This window comes from Mchenga conophoros, linkage group LG12, assembly GCF_057382185.1.
Source record: "Mchenga conophoros isolate Kocher_MC1m ecotype Shallow Benthic linkage group LG12, M_conophoros_male_GT1.1, whole genome shotgun sequence".
Lineage (NCBI taxonomy): Eukaryota > Metazoa > Chordata > Actinopteri > Cichliformes > Cichlidae > Mchenga > Mchenga conophoros.
The window spans coordinates 19746041-19768797 of record NC_140537.1 but is presented as its reverse complement, the minus strand read 5'-3'; the positions used below and the strand labels follow the sequence as shown (position 1 = coordinate 19768797).

Sequence of the window (22757 nt, the reverse complement as noted above, 5' to 3'; positions counted from 1 at the left end):
GTAACACAGTCAAATATATTCTCAAGTAATATTCAAGCATGCCATTCAGCGTGTTAGTACGAGCTCGGGAGCAGCTTGGGAGAACAAGAAAACAGAGACTGCTTCAGGTTGTCTTCCCAAATTGACTCAACTTTATTCACAAGTACAACAGTTTATATAGAGGGTAAAATTCATGAGACAGCAGATTATCAGTTTAAACCAGTACAGACCAAGATAAGGGAGCGTCTTCCTGCCCTTGGGTGAAGAAGCATCCTTTGTGTAGTGTATCAGTTCAGCTACAATTGTGATTATCTCAGCGACATATTTTCAAGGCACAAAACGAAGAGTTCTTTCATTAGTGAAATCTGAAACAAACCATTTGGCCTTCAACAGGCGTCTAAAAGATTAAGAAACTAATGTAGCTGAGGGAGTGATCTCTGTGGTATTTCAACCTTGTACCAGCCTGTGATTCTCACACATCAATTCTTGGGTCAAAGAGAAAAATAACTAAAACAAAGGGGCCTTATTGAATGACAGAGTTTTCCTGCATAATGTCACTATAAAACAATATCCAGTAAATGCTACCATGGTACTAAAATACCTAACAGATAACAATAATGATATCTACTGTTGCTGTGTCCTTGCTTTTCCCCCGTTTAAAAAAAACCCATTTAAAGTCATGTGATCTGGTCCTTGTTGTCGTCATAGCAGTGTATTGTCGTAAAGTGACAGCGGTGTCGTGTCACTATTTAACTGCTGAACTTCCTTCTTAAATGTCGAACTTTTGTTTACTTGTCTTTAAGAAACTATTCCGGTGTATTTTACCAAGCGCGGAGACGTGAACAAGCATACGAGCTCGAGGTATGACGTTATATTTCAGAAAGCTAGCTAGTTAGCGTCATAAGAGCGGTAATCTTTGCCAGTAGAGCTGGTTGTTAGACTAGTTGTACGTCTCCTGTTGCGTAGAGTATTGATTTAATGTAATTACTACATAGATGTCTTCTTTTTTTTTATAAGTAAGCGTTTAACTGTCTACAGTCACGTGACAGAGAGTACGTGCTTTCAGCTTTGCTCAAACTAAATGTGGTTATGTTGAAAACGAGGTCCGCTCGAGAAAAGACATGCCGAATATCCTGTTTTGTTAAGCAGTAGCTATATAGTATTTCCACAATAAAAGTTACAGATTTTCTACAGCTTAATGCTCACTATGAACATAACTAGGTGATCCATGCAAAGATTTTTCATTAGAAAAGTTTAACTGCTTCATACACGATGTCTCCATGTATGTGCAATACAGAGCATGTGTGTTCATGCCAAAGTTTTTGTGTATATATTTATGATTATATCTATTTATGTACACTATCTGTATCACTGCACTACAGGGTGCCTGTCTGTTGGACCAAGATTGGCTTTCTGTTCCCAACAAGGAAGATTACATTTAGATGTTAGGTGAGTGGAGATAAACTTTCTGGTCTCCCAGTGCCAAAGTCTGAACAGAGATTATTCTGGAGAGTAAAGGTCAAACAGCCAAGAGGGCAACACTGGCTAAAATGTGGGACATAGGCACCCACCTCTGCTAAAAGCATTTTGGAGTGGGTTTGAACAGACTTCTTTCTCCTTTTAGGACTTCCAATCTGCCTCATATTACTCTGACCCGAGCATCCTCCTCTGTCACACCCCTGCCCCTGCATGTATATATGAATCCATGAATTGTCCCTGTGGTCACTCTGAGTAACTCTGCCCCCTACAATTTTGACTTTTTGTTAGCGGCACTGTCTCCAAACCAAAGTTATAGCATTTCTCATTAGCATCTTGTAAACCTTCTCTTTCTGCTATTGCTGCTATCCTACTGTTACAAATCACCCCTAAAACCTGACTCCATCCTGCCGTCTCTATGTGCTCTCTTCTTCACCTGTCTTTTGCAATGTTTGTTGTTTAGAATGGTTGACCCCATCTATTTACACAGGTCCACCTTCACTACCCCTGCTCCTTGCAGCTTCACTTTCACTCCACCTGTCTACTTCTCATTCACACACATACTCTCTCTTCTTCTACTGACTTTCATTCTTTTGCATACTTCTATTTCTCCAGGCTCTCTTCCATTTGTTTCCTACTGAAATTGTCTTCCTCTATGAAGAACAGATGTATTGAACTTGCCTAATAATAATGAAAAGGTACATTACTTAAGTTATGTGAAATTTGTCTCTTCTGTTTACAGCTCGCCACATCTCTGCTTTTTGTGGAGCCTGATGATGGGTTTCTGGCAGCCGCTGACTAATCTTAGAGATTATGTGTCACAGAATCCTCCAGGGACTACATTTTTCCTGTGTTTGCTAACTCTGGCTATTTCATTCATCTGCCTTAGTTTTTACAGCAACACTCACACTCTGCCTAACCCTGATATAACAAAGGTGAGGAGTGATTTTAACTATAGCAATTTTGGGTTTTTGCTCTTTTCTGTTATCTATATATTAGAGTAGTGGATGCACAATAAACATGGCTGAAGTTTCAAATATTTACGTGCAATCAACCTGTGTCAAAACCTAGGTTGCAGACTGCTCTAAGCTCTCTGTATCAATTTTTTTTTCTACTCTTGGTTCTTTTTGAGGCTCATATTCTATACAGAGGAGCAATTAATCAGATTAATCAGAAGAAATGTACCTTAAAGATAGGGGAGTTAAAATGACTGGGTTCAGATTGAGAATGAATCAAGGCCTGATGTCAGACAAATATGGATTTTTTTTTTAGAGCAGTGACTCATGCAAAGAAACTTTAGATCAGTCCAAAGATAACAATATGGAGCTGGGAATGAGTATAGTAGGTTTCCTTAGTAAACTGAGCTAATTTTCCTCCATGCCTTCTCTAAATAGATAATTGGTGCTGGTGTGCATAGGAAATATGATGCTGTGCAGGCTGTGACTGAATATACCCACACATTCTGTGCCCTGATTGTATCTGTGTGTAATTTGTGCACTTTACTATTCTCATAGGACTGGAACCGTGTGTTGTCCTCCTTATCAACATTCCACCTATGTGTGAAAGCAAATGAGCTTAATTCCTCAGTCCAATCACCTCTTATCAAGCAGGAAGAGGACAGAAAGACCTCAGTTAACTCAGCAAAGAGTCCTTCTTCTGTCACCCATTTACATCTCAAGGTTCCTCTTGCTCTTGTGACTTCCAGCTCTCCGAGTGTCTCGCTGAGAGATCTCAGTCTACATACAACCTTGAGAGCCAGTCAGCTGCTTATTGGAGGTTAGTTTTGCCATGGAGTGCTATGGGTGTGATATTATGTGAAAGTCTTTATCACCTTACATTCTGATTGTAATTTTTTACTCCCCAGGCAATGAAAATGTTAATTTGACACTAGAGTTTCTATCTGACAATGGTAGCTACACCTGCCTCACTATAAGTGCCCCAAGTGACCTCCTGCCAACAAGTGTGTAAGTTTATCATGTTCTGTAAAGAACATGTTTCTTAACTTAATTACAGTGTAACTACAACTTTTCCTCAGTGACCTAAAAAGTCAGAAAACTCATAAATGTTATGTATTTTAATAAAGTCGTCCTCCAGAGTGCCCTGAGTCAGAGAAAAATATTTCATCCTTCTATGTGGAGGCAAGTAACCAGCTGCCTACATTATCACCAACCTGCTACAGTCTGAACTTCAAGGATGATACCACTCTTACAGTCATGTTAACACAGGTACGGTATGTTGCACTTGAACAGCATAGCTGATTTAGCCACAATTCAGAGATTTGTTTTGTACCCTCATTTATTTCCTACTTCTAAAGGAGGAACAGAGTGTGGCAGTGCAACATCTGTTGGACTTCAGTGTGTGTCTCCTTGGAGTTTGTTTGATGCTCTGTATAGCTGCTTGTCAACCACATGCACTAAAACGCCGCAACCAATGGAATGGACTGTACCAACAAAGTGTAAGTCGTGATCGTTCGGTTTTTAATAATAATAATAATAATAATGGATTGGATTTATATAGCGCTTTTCAAGGCACCCAAAGCACTTTACAATTCCATTATTCATTCACTCTCACATTCACACACTGGTGGAGGCAAGCTACGGTTGTAGCCACAGCTGCCCTGGGGCAGACTGACAGAAGCGAGGCTGTCATATCACGCCATCGGCCCCTCTGGCCAACACCAGTAGGCGGTAGGGTAAAGTGTCTTGCCCAAGGACACAACGACCAGGACAGGGAGCCCTGTCCTGGTAGAACCTTTTTACTGAGAAATCCATACAGATTATTTAACCTAACTTTGCTACTTTACTTTATTTACAGGAACCCTTAATAGACAGCTGAGCGATTAAATCAGTTGATGGTTGGAAAGAGAGGGCTACGTCTAACTACAGCCTACAGAAGAAACTGGTTTGTTGTTTGTACTACTAACTGTGAAAATATTTGTATAATGCTGCTTTGGAGAAAGCTCTCCTAAATTCATACTTGGGACTAAAGTCAGGGTACAGCAACCTCTCTTGGAACAGTTTGAACCCATTTATCTGTCTCTCACAAGTTTTGCTACATTACGAATGTGCAATATGTAAAATCATTTTGAGAAACATGGCCATGGTAGAAAATGAGTTATAATTTATTATTTATGATGTGCTTTTCAAAATAAAAGACAAAAATGTTATGATAAGGTGGTGATGAAGACATTGCTCAAGACTGAAGAAAATGGATGAAATGTGGGTTAAAATTGCTATTATATTTGCCTTATATTTGTTTAATAACAAAGTATTAACAGATCATTGGGCACTGTAAATAGTGTGTGTGTGTGTGTAGAAGTTAGCAGTGCTATGAACTGTTTTTCTACAGGATTTTACGCTGCCCAGCAACAAATGACTGCAGTCATGCTGTTTCAAACATGTTTCTTTGCTGTAGAAGGAATAGCTTTACTTGGGCTGTTTTGTTGACTAATGTGATTCATTTGTCAGTGTCAAACACAGGTATTACAGTAAGCACTGTATTGTACTGTAACTGTAATGTCAATAAAGGCTAAAGCCAAGCTAAGGGGAATGTGAAGGTGAGTGACATCAGTTTTTAGTGACATTTAAAACTTCAAATACATTTTGCTTGTGCACTTATTTTTTAGCATCATTTAAATATCTTTCTATCCACCTGAAGGTTTTGGATTTACCACCACGAAGGTTTAATTTTAGGTTTATGTGAGTGCCATATTTCTCTCTGATATAAGGCCTCTTGAAACAGAAATCGAAGAGGAAATTATTTTTTTCTTTAATTTCAATCAATGTTTCCTTAAGTGTCTGAAAGAAAGGACGTATAAGGATTTTGTAAAATTAGTAATTCAATTGTGACAGACTGGAGCCCTGTGACAGACTGGCGACCTGTCCAGGGTGTACCCCGCCTCTCGCCCTATGACAGCTGGGATAGGCTCCAGCACCCCCAGCGACCCTGAAAAGGATAAGCGGAAGCGAATGGATGGATGGATAGTAATTCAATATTTTACATGTCTGTAGAAGAATTATTATAAAATAATCATAATGTTTCATCAGCATTTCAACTGCTGTAGCTAAAATAAAATAAAAATTAGGGTTAAGGTGAATTGTCAGTGTGTTTTTGTTTGTATTTTAACTGTGAGCATACTTTTGATTTTATGGCCCCAAAAGTATAGATTATGAGCTTAACGCAATGAACTTCTGAAGGTCTCTCTAGGCGCCAGCAGACTGGTTCACCGGTATGTTCTTTTGTTACGTAACGAGATGTCCTCCAATCATGGTTTAGAATCATAACGCGGGGCCTTCCTATTGTCCACAGCTATTGGGTGATTATCGAAAAATAGAGGCGGGATTAGCGCAGATCAGGGGAAACTAGAGAACCAACCATCGACGTTGATGGTAGTTGGATTCTTCGCGGCCTCGGGGATTGCTTTATGTCAAGGAAAACAAAACGTAACGTTATGAAGTATTTGGACTAACTATAGCGTACAAAGTCGAGGTCATCTGAAAATGTCTGGCAGAAAGGAATTGATACGGCTAACGTTAGCTTCATCTTCCTACAGTAAAGCTAGCTAGCTACCGTTTCCTCATAAACATTCCTGCGCTAATGTCGGCTAGCTGCTAATGTTAGCATGCCGTTAATAACAGTTGCAGCAAAACGTCTGAACTGTTGATGTCATGTTCTTAACCAAAGATGACTTAGTCATATTTTACAGTAACCCAGCGAGGCAAGGGTCTGACTTCTTCTTAAACGAATGCACGTTAATGTCTTCCTTGCTCAAGCCGTGCCTAAAGACGCTCTTTTCGCCTAACATTTTGTTGTTCCTCAGCAGGCCTCCCACGTGTTACTTGCTGGTACCTTCACCTGCGGGGTGACTTGTAATTACGCAGGAGTGTCTCCTCTGACTTGTTCTAAGGTATAAACATTAGCTAATGTCATGTCATTTCCGTTATGTCAGTGAATTGATTGAAGATACACGCAGGCAAATCAACAGTATTTTTGATCTTTTCTTTCCTTTTTTAGAATGAAAGCCCTGAACTAGGGCTTGGTCAGTCAGCAAGAAGACGTGGAGGTTACCAGGAAGTACCTAGTTAACAATCGTGAGTGACCATGGCCTACTCTAGCTACAGCAACCTGAGCAGGGCTCAGCTCACCTTTGAATACCTGCACACAAATTCGTAAGTACCAACTTTTTGGGAATTAATTTGCCCGTAAGAACTTCACGATACACAGAGTTACAGCTAGTTAGCCTTAAAGATAGAACTTTAGCAACCACCTACACACAATACACTGCACCACCTCACCTACTTATTTTTGCAAGATGCCCAGCAATGTTGTTGAATAGAAAATAAGATATAGTCCAGAAAGACGATTAGAGCACGTTTCCCTCATTTTGCTACATGTCATTTTATATTTAAAACAACTTTACCTTCCATGAGTAATACTTTCCATTCTGTCTGTATGCATTCACAATTCAAAACCTATGCTGGTTTTTATTTTAATAGCTGATGCTGCTACCATTCTTTTACTCTTTTTGTTTTTGCTCTTTGTTGTTATGCATTTTCTTTATTGTCACAAGGGGGGAAAATTTGTTTGCCAGTTTCCCACATCAACGTTATAATAAATTTGTTAGATATAATCAGCTATTTTTATTTTCTGAACTTGATAGTGCCTTTGTGTATAATATGTGGAATTGACGGTGTAGGCTCAGAACAGAGTATAGACACGTCACAAATTTTGCAATGAAGCTAAATGTGCTTGCTTCAGTTATTTGTCAAAAAAATCATGTGATATTGGCTGCTTGCAGACATTTATCACTCAGTTTGATCAGTAATGACTCAGGAAAAAAAAGACAAGTTTGGTATATGCTTCTGTGGTATGTAATGTTCAACGTATATGTGGCTTATATTCAAAGTAGGTCGCAGCACCCTTTGGTTGTTCTTTTTGTTATAATGATAATTCATTTTAAGTGGTTAGCTGTCAGGTGAACTGTGGATAGTCAGTCCTTGAAGCTGAACAGATAGTTTTACAGTTAACCAGGAAATGCATGCTTAACTGATAGTTCTTCATTTTATGCTGACACGTGTCAGCAGACTTGAGAAATAACAGTTTTTATAACAGAATAATAATCGTATGTTTGCTATCTGTGGAGTTCAGATGCTGTCACCAAGCATCTCCCATGTGTCCTTGTTCTCTAATGAGCTTCCCTTGTCAGTTTTTACTCTATTAATGGAATATTTGGTCTAACTCTTAGGACAACACATGAGTTCTTATTTGGAGCCTTGGCAGAACTTGTGGACAATTCAAGGTACCTGTTATGATTCACAGCACAATTTTTAAATAAATTATCGAGTATGGGAAAACTTGCATTAACCTGATACCTTTTATCTAGAAAATCTCATATATTTTATTTCTTTCACAGAGATGCTAATGCCACACGTATAGACATCTACACAGGTAGACCTCAGAGTAAAATATCCAATTTCATATACTGAAACTTATCCAGTGAGTCAATGTTTTTCATATCTGTCTTTTGACTTCCTGCTTGTGTGACAGAAAAAAAAACAGAGCTGAGGGGTGGCTACATGCTTTGTTTTCTGGATGATGGTACTGGGATGGACCCAAGTAAGTGTGACTAAATGATCAAAGAGCAAATTTAAAGCAAGGTTATTGTTGTTTTTGTAGGCCAATGGTTACATACAGTGTATAATTTGTGTCCTTAAACTGCTTTTTTCTTAGGTGAGACAACCCATGTGATTCAGTTTGGAAAGTCAAACAAACGGTCTCCTGAGTCCACTCAGATTGGCCAGTATGGAAACGGACTGAAATCGTGAGTTGTTTTTCCAGTTCCTGTCTGGTATTGATCACGAAGTTGGTACACCAGCATTTCCATATTTACGAAGTTTGTGTGTTTCCACAGGGGCTCTATGCGCATCGGAAAAGACTTTATTTTGTTCACAAAAAAGAACGACACGCTGACTTGCCTCTTCCTGTCGAGGACTTTCCATGAAGAGGAGGGTCTGGATGAGGTCAGTGGCAGTCATGAAACGCTTAGAGACGAGTTTTGTTAGATACGCTTTAGCCACTCACCACACATTCATTTCAAAGTGTACTTTGAATATGTGTCTAGATATTCACACCTGTGTGTTCATGCTTGTATGTGCTTTCAGTGTGTGTGAACAGTACTCCGTGCTCTCTGCTCAGTTCAGAAACATGTTGAAATTTTACAGCAGCCTACTTGAATAATGCTGTAAATCCCTGGACAAATACAAAGAATGGAACAAAAACTGACAGCACTGCAAAATGCAAATTGTGTAATATTAAAATTTAGATAACTTCTAAATAAATTTAAAACACCAAAGGTTGTCACAGACATATCAACAATCTTATATCTTATAGCATAAATCAAGACCTAATGCAGACCTTCCCAAAGTGTACGGCCCACCCCCTAGGGGGGGGCGCAGAGCCATTGCAGGGGGGGCACGGAATAAAAAGGGAAAAAAAAAAAAACCCAAAACGCTTGGACACTGCTAGCATGGGGCGCCCACACAAACGTAAAGCAGGAGATGAAGCATCGCATGTTTCCAAACCAGCTTCCTTCCAAGCCAAAGACTAGAAAATATGGTGCAGCATATCTTCCCTTTGGTTTCACCTGCACAAGTGCCGAGGTAGGTCTCCCTGCAGAATTGGTTTTCCCTTCGTCGGGAGCAGCGCTGGGCTGTTCAAATCACAGACAAACAACATCCCACATTCTTGATTTTTAGTTCACAAACACTTCTCATAATGACTAACTACTCCTGACATGTTAGCTCCTTATACAGTAAAGTTACAGTGGGATACAAATAATATCAGGCTGATCCTGCCACGATTTATTCCCTGGTTCAAATCACGGACAAACAGTATCCCACAGCTGTTTATGTTTTTGAACCCATTTTGCACAGAGAGGCATTTTTTGAAAAATGTATTGATAGCAATGTTGAATATTATTACACAGGAAAAAACAACTACAATACTAAAATAATTACACCGTGACGCCTCTGCCTTTGTAAATGGAGGGACAGTAACTGCGTGTGTATATGTAAGCGTTTAAAAACTGAAGATGGTCAGATTAACAGTATTTTGTCTATGTGCCATTCTGCAATTCATCTCATGTAAACAATAACGTGGCGCACAGCGTGACTTGAAAAAAGGCACATACCTTTGACGTTGCGTGATGAACTCTGTATTCCTCGTCCACACGTAAATGCAAAAAAGGATTTTTAAAAAAATCTCAGTTTTCGTTGATTCGAAACGCCGTTTACGTGTGAACGAAAACAGCTGCGTTTTCAAAAATACCCGTGTAGGTGTAGACGTAGCATAAAAGAGTTAATAGTTTATTGCTACCTGTAATTTATTGCAGTTTACTTGTATTTGCTTAATTGTTTACTAAATGTTTGAGGTGTGAAATAAACCGCAATGGTGCAAAATATGGGTGTATGTGGTTGGAGGATGTGTTTGTGCGCGGGGGGGAGGGGGGGCATTTTTCTTGTTAAACAAGGGGGGCTTAGCAAAAGAAGTTTGGGAACCACTGGCCTAATGGAAGATTGGAACAACGGATGAAATGATTACTAATTGTGGCTCAGTGATACATTTTTGTATATAATTGATTTGGATGTAAAAAAGTGATCTACATTTATGTGAAAAAGAAAGGATACACTTTCATTTGTAAAGTTTTGTGCATCAGGACATAATAAAAAAAATCAATCGGTCGTAAAATTAGCTAAATACAACCTCAGATGGGCAAAATATGTTCATCTCATATTCAATTAAATTTTATTTATACAGCGCCAAATCACAACAAAAGTCGCCTCAAGGCATTTATATGATATGACATTGAACATATGTTATATTAAACTTTAAAAAAAAAAAAACTAAGCAAAAATGCAGAAGCAGTGTGTGAGAAACTAACTACACTGCAACCAAGGTCAGACTATGAAATCCTCAGAAATTGCAAAAAACCAAACAAACCAAGAGCTACATCTCAGATTCTGAGTATGTTAAAGTTCATGACCAGACAATTAGACGAAGACAAAATAAGTATGACCCGTTTGAAAGAGATACCAGGACAAAGCTTCCTTTCTCTTAAAACAAAACAAAACAAAACAAATAAACATTGCGGCTCAGATTAGATTTGCACATTTACATCTGAAACCACGAGTCTTATGAAACAATGTCATTGGGATAGACAAGAGTAAAGTGGAGATGTTGGACCATAATACACAGCACCAAATGAAAACCAAATGCAGCATATGAGCACAAAGATCTCATAACTGCGTAGCACAGTGGTGGAGGGGTGATGATTTGGGCTTGTCTTCTAGCAACAGAACCTGAGCATCTCGGGCTCATTGAGGTGACCTCTGTATACCAAAGTATTCTAGGATCATCTTTCCAAAAAATAAAGCTTGGTTGAAACTGGGTCGTTTAACATGATATTGATCCCAAGCATGGCAGCAAATCTACAATCAAATGACAAAAAAAGGAAACAAATCAAAGTGTTGGAAGGGTCCAGTCAAAGTTCAGATCTCGGCCTGATTGAAATGCTGAAAGTTGGCTCTAAAATCGGAGTAGACAGTGCTTCTGCATTTTGCCTTAGTTTTTGTTAAACAAATAAGGGCATGGTGTAATGTGTGTAGTTTGGAAACCACGTGGTTCTCCAGCAAACTGATTTAAGGTCACATTTGTCAGATTCCAAAACATGTGGAAAGCTAACTGCTCTGGGTTACTTAGGGTTTTCATCCCCTTCCCTCTACAGGTGATAGTGCCTCTTCCTTCCTGGGATATAAAGACCAAGGAGCCGCTGACGTCTGATCCAGAAAAGTACGCCATAGAGACCGAACTGATCTTCAAATACTCACCTTTTAAAAATGAAAAGCAGCTGATGGAGCAGTTCAACAAAATAGAAGGCAACAGCGGTAAGCATTTAAATGTGCATCACTATGTAAGGAACTGACAAATTGATATGTTGTTACTTACTTTTGGTGTGGTATTTTATATTATCTATAGGAACGCTAGTGATAATCTATAATTTGAAGCTGATGGACAATGGAGAACCAGAGCTGGATGTAGAAACGGATCACCAGGACATACTGATGGCTGGGACACCTGCTGAAGGAGTGTAAGTACAGTTGTTACTGTTAGTTATGATGTCATTATTATTGTGGCTCACAGATACGATTTTGGTGGTTTTTACTTCAGTATCAGAAACCAGTTTAAAATTTCATCAAATGTCCAGCTGGACTGGAGGATGAACTCAAACTTAATGGTGATCAAATTTCAAAATCAAAATGTTTGTAATGACTTCACTTCACAAATAATTGCTGATTGTGCTGGGGGGTGTTGTTTATCCACAGGGGATAGCAAGGGATCTCTATGGCATTAGCATATGAATTTATAATATTAATTTATATTGGGTATTTTTGAGTTGGGTATTTTTATTGGCAAGCTAATAGTGATTCAGCTTAATATTGATCATTTATCGTTGTTTAAAGGTAGAGCCCTGCAAGTTGACTAGTTGGAGGAGGCAGAAAACCACAAAGTAAAAATAGTTTGATGACAGCATGTCTAATGCACCACTTCTTGTTCACAGGAAGCCAGAGAGAAGATCGTTCAGGGCATACGCTGCTGTTTTGTACATTGACCCACGCATGAGGATTTTTATCCAGGGTCATAAAGTCAGGACTAAGAGACTTTCGTGCTGTCTTTATAAACCAAGGTAATATAGTAACGCACATATGGACTCTGTAACTTGTTTATTCCAGTGTTCACACTTTGATTGGACTTTCTGTTTTATTTAAAGGTGTTATAAATACTCATCAACTCGGTTCAAGACCCGTGCTGAGCAAGAAGTGAAGAAAGCTGATCATCTTGCAAAGATTGGTGAGATAGTGGGTTATTAATCCTGCTAATTAAAGTTTGCTTTAGCTTTAGTTCATGTGAGAATAATATGTGGTGTATATTTCAGCGGAGGAGAAGGCCAGAGAGGCAGAGAGTAAACGCATGGCTTTGGAGGCCAGATTAGGAGAGGACCTATCAAAAGACTCACGGGTAAGCTAAGGAAAACCTTTGGTTAATTGTCAAGTGCAGATGTGTAGTGTTTATGTAAAACGGGTTTTGGGCAAAGCAAGTTTAGTTGTATAGCAACAGTTAATGACAAACGCATCAAAGTGTTTTAATTATTCAATTATTAAAGAAACAGGGAAATTTAAGAAAAGGTGTACTTTGACATGATTCAGTGGTTGATTCACAACCAAAAAACGATGACGTTAAATTTCTTCTTTGTCTCCCTCCTTTTACTCCATCAGGCAATTTTGAGAAAAATTCAAGATGCAGCCATGATGCTGCGAAGGGATGCTGACATGAAAAAAAGGATTCTTGAAGCCAAACAAAAGTATGATTAACAAAAATGGCAAACTTTATAGATTGTAGGCTGCTAAAATTCTGTTCCTTTGTTTGGCTGGAAATGTATATTAAAAAATGCCTCAAAATAAGATTTGTACATTAATTTTGTTTGCCGACCAAATTATTTGGCATCTAAATTTTATGTAAATGTATTTCTTACCAATCTACGTTTCTTCCTTGTTCTTCAGAGCATTAAAGGAGCCCAAGGAGCTGAATTTTATATTTGGAGTGAACATTGAACAGAGGGACCTGGATGGGATGTTTGTGTACAACTGCTCTCGTCTCATTAAGCTGTATGAAAAGACTGGTCCTCAACTGGAGGGAGGCATGTAAGTAAAATGCACTAAAAGTGAAAAATGGCAGGAAATGAGCAAGTGATTAAGTTGTAATTTTAAACTATTTGGTTCATGTGTCTTAGGGCATGTGGTGGTGTAGTTGGAGTAGTGGATGTCCCATATTTAGTTCTAGAGCCTACTCACAACAAACAAGATTTTGCGGATGCTAAAGAGTATCGACATTTACTAAAATCCATGGGGGAGCATCTGGCTCAGTACTGGAAGGACACAAACATTGGTAAGCTTCCCTGAAGTTGCTGGATTTCTGTTTATTGCTGCACCTCAAATTACAAGTAAAAATACCCCCCATACTCCTGGGAGTTTTAAGCATGTTCCATGATTAATACATTATCCTGCTAGAGTGTTAGACAATTCAGATACAGTTGTAATCACCATTATTGATCTACCAGCTGCTGGAGCTTTAAGGTGATATTACCGGTACCTGTGATATTGGATTGAGAAATGTTTGAGTCAGAGGTGAAGTATAAGTTTCATTTTAGCTGTATTAAGGGTTCCTTCCCTAAATAAAAATTCAGCTTTGGTTCAACTTATTTTAATTATAGCAAATGACTTGCAACTGTATCAACTGATCTCACATCTGCATCTGTGTTTGTCATGCAGCACAGAAAGGCATAGTGAAGTTCTGGGATGAGTTTGGATATCTGTCTGCCAGCTGGTCTGCACCTCCATCATCAGAGTTGAGATACAAGAGACGCCGTGCCATGGAGATACCACTTACTATTCAGTGTGGTAAATTGAGCACACACATTTAGAGGACATGCAGTATCTCAGCTTCCTGCAGAAAACTCACTCTCTGATTATGCTTTTTCTTCTTTTTTTAAGATAAATGTTTAAAATGGAGAACGCTGCCTTTCCAGATGGATGCAGTGGACAAACGCTACCCAGACAGTTGGGTGTGTCTCATGAACCCTGACAGCACTCAGGACAGGTACTGACACAATGAGCTTTTTCAGATAACTTCATTTTCTTATCTTATCTCATCTCATTAAGCAAAACGGTTATCAAGTTTCTAATTAAACTTATTGGTTATTTTTGATTGCTAAAAAACAGTTTTTAGTATAATTTAGAACAGAGTTATAATGAAATTATACAACTGAATTGTTATTCAGAAGCAGCAGAAATATTTACAGCAGCACAGTGATGATATGATCTTAGCAACTAAAATAAATAAAGCTGACATTAAACTACTGAGTGGATGTTATAAAGTAGAGATGGACCGATCCGATATTACGTATCGGTATCGGTCCGATACTGACCTAAATTACTGGATCGGATATCGGAGAAAAATAAAAAATGTAATCCGATCCATTAAATATCACGAAAGCACCTCACAAAACTTGCAACACGCCTTTACTCGCCTCAGAACGTCGGAGCAGTATGCATCACGTGATAGAGCAGCTGTGGCATGAGGGACCTGTCTGTGGTCTGGATAGCATTTGGAGCTTCGCTAGCAACCTGGCATTTCATCTCCGACAAAGTTATCCCCGCGAGAAGTAAAGCAAGTGTGTAAGTCCATCTCTGAATGTTTGTAAAGCATTCCCACGTTAAGCTTAACGAGCGACTGCCTCTCGCTCTCCGGCTGCTACTTCAATCGTGAAACTGCTAATGATCAGCTGATCGGCTTTTCTGTTGTGAGTCTCTCTTGTTTGTTTTTGGTCCACTTTGCGCCAGAAAGAGGAAACCAGCGGCTGAACAACAGCAGCACGTTTAAGCTTGATAAGCTGTTGTTACAATTTATTTAATATTACTTTCTACACCAGGATCTTTTTCTACGTAGCTGACGGCTGGTAACTGTGCAGGGGCGGATCTAGCAAAGTTTAGCCAGGGGGGCCGATAGGGCATTAACTGGGAAAAGGGGGCACAAAGACATACTTTTCTTTCTTATTCTCATTTAAAATGTCTAGCTTTTAATAAATAATTATCTGACACCCAAAGTTTTAATTTGATGTAAAATGAATAGAAGTCAATTACTGTATATAGTGACTATTAAGTCTAATATATATACCCTAGTAAGCTATAGTACATTTTCCTTTGGGAAGGTACCATCTGTGCAGTCTGCAATTTTGTTGAAGAAAGATGTTGAATCTATTTAATATTTCTTGAAAAATAATTGATTTCTGTGCATTTTTTTTCACACTGCATCAAATTAAGGTTGATTACGTTGATTAAGCATCATGAGGTGGAGCGTGAGGGGTGGTTCCCTATTTTTTATTTATTTATTTTTGTTGTTGCTGGGAGTTGGAACCCTATTAGTTAGGTTGCTTAATATTTACGCTAAGTACTCTTTAAAATACCAGAATAGGGAGGATGGTGTAGGTCTAAGTTTATTAGATTGATCAGTATTGCTGAACTATGAAATATTTTTTTTGTATACAGGTATAACAGAATAGCTTTAGTGTAGTTGTTGTTTTAAACTTGAGTATGAACTTGCAGACTTGCAAAATGCAGCAAGATATTTTAAAAAACAGTTTTGTTGATTAAAAAACACTATATCGGATTCATATCGGTATCGGCAGATATCCAAATTTATGATATCGGTATCGGTATCGGACATAAAAAAGTGGTATCGTGCCATCTCTATTATAAAGATCATCTTGTTCTCCACTTAGGAGAGGGTCATGGTCTTAACAGAAATTGATGATACTTGGGCCATTAATTCATCTTTCATTAATACAATTTAAAGTTTTCCACAGATTACACTACAGTAAAGAAAAACTCTCAAAATTATACCCAGATAAATTTGATGATAAATGTAACTGATGCTCACTGGGTGTGCCCTAGGTTGTCTGAATTTTGGCATCAATTCTTCAAAATAATTTTGGATATATTGGGTATAAAATTGACTCCGACTCCACATATCGCTATATTTGGCAAACCACCAAATAACCTTCATACTACAGCTATTCAAAATAACCTTATTGCCTTTGCTTCTCTCATCGCTAGAAAAGAATTTTGTTGTTGTGGAAATCATCTCAGCCACCATTAATTAAGGTCTGGCTACAGGATATCTTAGGACTCTTAAAACTGGAGAAGATAAAATCCTCCATCAGAGGCTCGTCGGATATATTTTTTACTCGCCAGTTACCAGCACGAGAAATCTCTCTGTAGTCCACCATATGACAAATTTTTCTGCTATTCCCGGCAGTGACTGTTCTACCCTATAAGAATACTTTATTTAAAGTATTAAAGCCAAAAAGCGACACAAATTCCTAATTTTACGGATCCCAACATATATACACACTGAATGTGTTGCATTTTTGTGGAAAATTTGCCCTAAAAAAAGAATTTGGAGAAAGAAAGGAAAAAAAAAAAAATGAAGTAGTTATGAAGCAATGATGAGCCTGTCCTGATGTTCCTAAATAGAGATTCTGGGTTCATTCAGTTCTCATGACAAAGCAGCAGCAGGAAGAATATGATGGTTTGATCTGGGAGTGGAAGGTTTGTTAAATAGCTTGTTTGTAACACTGTTCATATCATCATATCGTTCATGTCAGCTCTTCAACTGTGCCATAGTTGAAGGTACTGGTGTCTGATGGTATCCTCCAAATAGCCGATGTTATAAATGACACTTCAGTTATAAGTGTAAATATTAAAGCAAATCTTCATTGGCTTCACCTTTGCCACAGGTGCCTCTTGTGCCTACAGATGAGGTTGTTGTGCAGTCACGAATGTGACCAAAATGTCAGGGTATATTTAGTATACCACTTTTTTTTTTTCCTCTCTGAGTTTTTCTAGTGATAAGAAAAACCCTATGCACTGAGGAGTTCAAATCCAACCGGAAGTTGGAGATTCTGCAGGAATAAACAAAAAACAACAACAAAAGAACTTTGAATAATGTATTAGCTGAAGTGCTTATGCCATGAGAAAGTACCTACTAGTGTGGTAATATATTTTGTATGTTCTATATAAATTGTTTACATATTGTTATATATTGTTTGGAAATTGTTTTCAGATGTGACGCTCCTGAACAGAAACAGAATCTCCCATCTGGTGTTTTGAAGAAAGATAAGCCAACAGCTGAAGACAAACAAAAAGAGCTAGCAGAGAAAATCAAACAGCAGCAGGAGAAGCTGGAGGCCTTGCAGGTATCCTGTCCAACTCTTGTTGTCTGTGTGTCTGTGTTTGGTTTGTTTTTTGTTTTTTAAATCTCTCTGTTTGTGTCTATCACCACAGCATATGTATATTCTGTTTGTTCCCTGCCAGAAAACCAACACCATCAAATCTGCAGCAGATGTAAGAAAGCTCCCATTGGAGGTTAGCATGAAACCAACAGAGAGTTCCTCTCAGGTAAAAACAAACAAAAAACTCCCTGTACTGTCTTGTCTTTCTACTAGTTCTACTAGTTAACTCTCGGCATATCGTATATGTATTTCTGATTTTAATATCACTGCACGTATGAGGAATAACAGGAAAACTACCATTCTATTCTCTCTCTCTGTCTCTGTCTCTCATTCCAAAATGGATTCAATTATTTATTTATTTATTTTACCTCAAAATTCTACTCACAATAACTTAGTTGTGTGTTTAGAGCCGTTGTCCTGTTGGAATATGAACCTTCGCCCCAGTCCGAGGTCCAGAGCTCTCTGGAGCAGGTTATCCTCAAGGATTTCTTTTATGTCACTGCATTCCCAAGACTCTGACTCATCTCCAATTTTCTCCTCCAAAAAATATCCACACAGCATGATGCTGCCATAACCACGATTCACTGTAGGGATGGTACTGGCCATCCATACAGCAGTTCCTGGTTTCCTCCTGACATGACACTTGGCATTCAGACCAAAGAGTTCAATCCTTGGTACAGATTTATTTTTGAATTTTGTTTCTCATCGTCTGAGAGTCCTTCGGATGTCTTTTGGTAAACTCCAATCAATTTTGGAATAAGACTGTAACATGACAAAATGTAGAACAAGTGGAATGCTGGGAATACTCTCTGGATGAACTGTATGTTTCCTTTTCTATGTAAATATGAACTGAAAATTTAAAAAAGGAGTTTTGTGTGTTCAGTCTTAAACAATTTAATTGCGCTGTAAAAGGGTCAGACTAAAGACAAACACTGCTGTTGATGGTGATCCTTTTTTCCTTTTTTTTTTTTTTTCCTCTTTGTTCAAATGTATTCATTATCATACTCAAATACTAGTTTTGTGTCCTTTCATGTTAACAATTCAGGCAACCAGGTCTTCTGAAAGGTCTGTTGCACGCCCACGCTCCCCACCACTCCCAGCTCACCTCAAAAATGCCCCAAGTGCCCCACCAGGACGTAGTGCTTCTCAGCGGCCCACCCGAACATCAGCCATACCACCAACTCCACCAAAGGTTGAGCCATCCAGGTCCAGAGCTGCAGCAAAACCTCCTCCATCTGCAGCAAAACCTGTTCCCAAAGCTACTGCCAAAACACCTCCACCCAGCCGCAGCTCACGGGTATGTTACAGGTTTGATTTAACAAAAGGTTTTATTGTAAAAGTATTTCATATGGCTTCATGTACAAATCCTACCATAAAGCAGTGTAAAATACTGAAAGCTGTCTCCTCATATAGGCATCTGCCAAAGCTTCACCTGCCAAACCAGCAGCTGCTGGACAGCGCAAGAGAATAATAGAGCAGGAGGAGAGTGAGGAAGAAGAAGAGGAGGAGGAGGAAGAAGAAGAAGAAGAAGGCAGCGAGGAGAGTGAAGAAGAACCACAGACAAAAAAATCCAAGATGGCTGCAGCTGCCACTAACCGTGGCAAAGTCGTAGAGAAGGCCCCACCTCCCAAACGTGGAAAGTTGGATGAGGTAAAGAACAGAGGCAAAAACTGTAGTGCAGATTTGTAACTGCTGAAAATGTATTACAGCTCTGAAAAACAACTGCACATCAAAACAAGATGATTAACCTGGGGTGTGAAATGAGAGCACTAGTAATTCTGCACAAACCTTAATCCTGCGTGTTCAGCGTGCAGCTTGCTCAAAGGACTTTTGCTTTTGCTCGCATTTTCCCGCTTTTGCTTTCTGAGAAATAAATTTCAGGATGTGGATAAGGTAATGAATGGACTAGGAAGTGATTGTATGCTCAACATTATTATGATATCTGCATTAATTCAGGTAAAGTCTGTCAGTTTTAAATTAATTAGCTGCTTATTGGAGCAAAGCTTTACTCATACTGCTCACTTACTTTATGGTGTCTGAACACAAAGTAGCTGCAATTAAAGTATCTTAGACTTCTGCTTAAGACACTAAGGGAACATGGACATACCTGGGTGGTCCATCAGGTTGCTGAACCTCCGATCAGAACCCCTTTGCTATTGACCTTGCAGGTTAAAACACACTCTCAACTTGAGAAGAAAGGAGTGTCTGCCCCTACACGGCAGGCACCAACAACACCATCCTCTGCCCCTAAATCCGTTTCTACACACGGGGCTAAAGAAAAGGTAGCTTTATTGGGTCCCTCTCTCTTCTACTGTCGAATCAAGCTGGGCTGCCTGCTGCTCTCACAACTTCTAACAATCAACACTTACTTTTTCAGCTCATGTAGATTAACGGTTCTTTCAAAACAAAACCAATCATTTTATTAATATATAACAGTTTCTTTATAACCAAGCATGCCATTCATTTCAACCTCTAAGTTGTTGAAGACTGTATCTAACCCGACTGCCTTTTCAGTGATTTCTCAAACTGTTGTGGTCATATTTTGTTTGTATTTTTACAGGCACCTGATAAAGCTCTACAACAGGAACCAGAAAACGACACTAAAAATGCTCAGAAAGGTGAGATGATGGTCCACTCTCTACTGATGTGAATCAAATACAGAACTGGAAAATGAGTATTTTCTTCTCCAGATAAGGGTCTGCTGGTCGAAGTACGTGTCAATAAGGAGTGGTATACGGGCAAAGTCATCGCCGTTGAGGCGAATAAACAAAGTGTTCGCTGGAAAGTTAAATTTGACTACGTACCTCGGTCCACCCCTAAAGATCGATGGTAAGATGCAGTCTGTGTGAATGTTGCGTTCTAAACATGTTTTGATGACATGGCAGGTGATTCGAATCTTATACATGTATGGATCTCTCTGTAAAGGGTATTTAAGGGTAGCGATGAAGTCCGGCTGATGCGACCACCATCTCCAATCTCTCAGACACCTGACACCCAGCAGGAGACCGAGAAGGGTCCGGCACCCATGGAGCCAGACACTACTCAGCCAGGAACCAGCCGAGAGGTGACTGACAGCCTGGTCACCATGTTGAGGTGAGCTGGTTACAATGGTTACAATGTTGTTATCATTCTTTATTGAAGTCTTGTAACTCTCATAACTGCTGTGTGTTTATCGTGCTCTTGATGTTTCTAGAACAATGCTGCGTTACTTCTTTCCTCCTGCTTTTCGGATCCCAAAGGACGATGTTAATAGCATGACAGCCGAGGAGCTGGTTGCCTTTCCTTTGGTGAGATAATAAAAGCTTCTTCTATCTTGTGACGGAAAGCAAAAGCAGAATGCTAAATTTAAGCAGAAAGATGCAAGAAAAAGAAGCTTAAATAGCACAGCAAAAAGAAATATGAATGTGAATGTTGTCTGTTTCTGTATTCACCATGCCTCTCACCCTATGGCAGCTGGGATCATGTGCTTGTTGTATCAGTCTTGCGTGATGAAGAAAGAGTGAAAGTAGAACTGAATTTACTGGTTGATCTGTTCCCACAAAGTTTCAAATTGATGGAGGTCACTGTAAATGAACTGACCATCGTTGGGAACCCAAAATGTCTGCTCAGTCTACTTACCTATCACCATCTTTGACACTTGAGCCAGACTTTTTCACACCTCATCAGTGTCCACAAGTCTGATGGAAAAATTAGATTGTAGTGAAAATGATCTTCCGCTGCAGTGTGCAGGGTTCCGCTGCAGCTTGGGAATGCCTCGGTGTTTCACAAGACCAGCTGGAGGAGTTGGCCAAGGAGTTAAGGCTGGTCATCTCTGCTTAGTTTGCTGGATAAGTGCCAGAAACTAGATGGATAATAGTTTGATCTTTTAGTGTGAGATGAAACTAGATGGGGAAAAAAACTTGTTAAATAACTAGATAGTTATTTAACAATGGCAATAGTGCACAAATTAACATTGAAATTATAAGTGAAGATGTTAACTGCTGTGTTTTCTTGCCAATTCTGTTGAATTCTCCCACTGATTTGTTTTTGTTTTTTTGCCTCCTGCATATAGAAAGAGTATTTCCAGCAGTATGAATCGGGCCTGCAGTCATTGTGTAATTCATACCAGAGCAGAGCTGATGCCAGGGCCAAAGCTGTGGAGGAGAAAAACAACAACACTGAGCTCAAACTAAAGGAGGCAGACGAGAAATTACAGAAACTCCGAACAAACATTGTGGCCCTTCTGCAGAAAGTACAAGAGGTAATACTTCTTAATCTGTGCTCCTCATCATGTGCACATTGTTGATAAACCCCCCCCTTTGCAGAAAGTGAGTGATTATCGTGCCTTTTTTCCTCCCACAGGATATTGACATAAACACAGATGATGAACTTGATGCTTACATAGAAGACCTCCTTACAAAGGGTGATTAAAGAAAACCAAAATCAAATGAAAGATGTGAACATTAACAAACTGGTCATCATTTCAAGTCTCCATGGACCCACTCTCATGTGTGAATATTTGGGGTTTGTTTTCATTAATCCCTCCATGTGTTGAATCAGTTTGTAACCGGTTTGTATTTTTAGGTTCTCACTGTCGATTGCCTCTGGGCCTGTGGTTTTATTTTGTCCCTTTTTATTACCCTCTTACATCTGTTAATCTATGTTTAAAACATGCTATCCTGGTTAAGCTGTTAAATAATTTGTATGTTTATTGCAGCGTATGCTCTTTTATATAGTCAACTGTTGTTGTGACAAACTACATTTCTTCATTTTGGTCCATTGTCAGGTGACATTTTCACACTAAAGACTTGGGCTTAACTCGTCTCTGTTCTGTATTGCAGCCTGTAGTTACACAGTTATTTTTATTTTTGCACACTAAAAACACATCAGTGTTCTCCAACCTGGACAGAAAACCGGGTTCATCTTTTATGTTTGGGAGATATTCCCCATCCATAAACAGGAGCTACATACTGGGTTATATCAGTACATTTATTATTCCTTTAAATTCCTTCTTCATTTAACCTTTGACTGTTCTGTGTTCATTTTGGGAAGAAAAAAAAAAGGTTAACTGCTGAATTGTTTAATAATTATTCAGTGCCTCTGTCCTTCTTTTTGAACAGATTTTTAACCCATCATGGAAATGTTTTATTAAACGGTGCATGCTTTCAGTCTTTATGTTCTCGTTGGAACAAAGGATACTGTATTTTTGACAAACCTTTACTTGGAACAATAAAACTGGTTCAGCAACACATTATGTTGGTCAGTATGTGGTGTTTAATAAAGTATTTGTTCTGGGAAATTTTACATTTGGGCTTAAGTAAATTATAGTGTTACAGGAAGGGATTTCTGTCGCCATGACAGTAAATATTCTTGAATTTAGTTTTGTTGGTAGTGCTTAGAGCCCTGTGTTCTGTGGATT

The 22757-nt window shown here is 38.9% G+C and overlaps 2 protein-coding genes across 4 annotated transcripts; both read left to right on the top strand.

Moving 5' to 3' along the window:
* The first annotated feature begins 690 nt into the window (after positions 1-690).
* On the top strand, positions 691-5010 carry LOC146562493 (transmembrane protein 248). The gene is made up of 8 exons (XM_085294275.1): positions 691-840; positions 1362-1428; positions 2198-2390; positions 2970-3231; positions 3320-3419; positions 3539-3680; positions 3770-3910; positions 4270-5010. The coding sequence occupies exons 3-8, from the start codon at positions 2229-2231 to the stop codon at positions 4288-4290; spliced, it is 828 nt and encodes a 275-aa protein (XP_085150401.1). The 5' UTR covers positions 691-840; positions 1362-1428; positions 2198-2228; the 3' UTR covers positions 4291-5010.
* A 745-nt stretch (positions 5011-5755) lies between these two features.
* morc2 (MORC family CW-type zinc finger 2) lies at positions 5756-22589 on the top strand. Of its 3 annotated transcripts, none has more exons than XM_085294273.1 (29): positions 5756-5897; positions 6275-6361; positions 6469-6623; positions 7700-7753; positions 7868-7902; positions 8002-8070; positions 8185-8275; positions 8366-8474; positions 11237-11396; positions 11488-11599; positions 12071-12196; positions 12281-12360; positions 12446-12528; positions 12786-12871; positions 13071-13211; positions 13301-13455; positions 13839-13967; positions 14061-14166; positions 17191-17323; positions 17442-17525; positions 18405-18656; positions 18773-19009; positions 19528-19641; positions 19920-19977; positions 20050-20188; positions 20285-20452; positions 20553-20646; positions 21411-21599; positions 21701-22589. In XM_085294273.1, exons 3-29 carry the CDS (start codon positions 6556-6558, stop codon positions 21767-21769), a joined length of 3141 nt encoding a protein of 1046 aa, XP_085150399.1. In that variant the 5' UTR covers positions 5756-5897; positions 6275-6361; positions 6469-6555; the 3' UTR covers positions 21770-22589. The 3 variants fall into 3 exon arrangements, with proteins under 3 accessions (XP_085150399.1, XP_085150398.1, XP_085150400.1); XM_085294272.1 differs by having other exon boundaries at positions 5783-5897; positions 6278-6361; XM_085294274.1 differs by lacking the exon at positions 19528-19641 and having other exon boundaries at positions 5784-5897; positions 6278-6361.
* The last annotated feature ends 168 nt before the right edge of the window (positions 22590-22757 follow it).

What these genes read in the sequence shown, in the direction of transcription:
- LOC146562493 (XM_085294275.1), top strand. Translation starts at nt 2,229, where the DNA reads ATGATGGGTTTCTGGCAGCCGCTGACTAATCTTAGAGATTATGTGTCA. An exon ending in CAGTCAGCTGCTTATTGGAG is followed by an intron (nt 3,232 to 3,319) that starts GTTAGTTTTGCC and finishes TTTACTCCCCAG; the next exon opens with GCAATGAAAATGTTAATTTG. An exon ending in ATGGACTGTACCAACAAAGT is followed by an intron (nt 3,911 to 4,269) that starts GTAAGTCGTGAT and finishes CTTTATTTACAG; the next exon opens with GAACCCTTAATAGACAGCTG.
- morc2 (XM_085294273.1), top strand. Translation starts at nt 6,556, where the DNA reads ATGGCCTACTCTAGCTACAGCAACCTGAGCAGGGCTCAGCTCACCTTT. An exon ending in GAACTTGTGGACAATTCAAG is followed by an intron (nt 7,754 to 7,867) that starts GTACCTGTTATG and finishes TTTCTTTCACAG; the next exon opens with AGATGCTAATGCCACACGTA. An exon ending in AGCTGGTTGCCTTTCCTTTG is followed by an intron (nt 20,647 to 21,410) that starts GTGAGATAATAA and finishes TCCTGCATATAG; the next exon opens with AAAGAGTATTTCCAGCAGTA.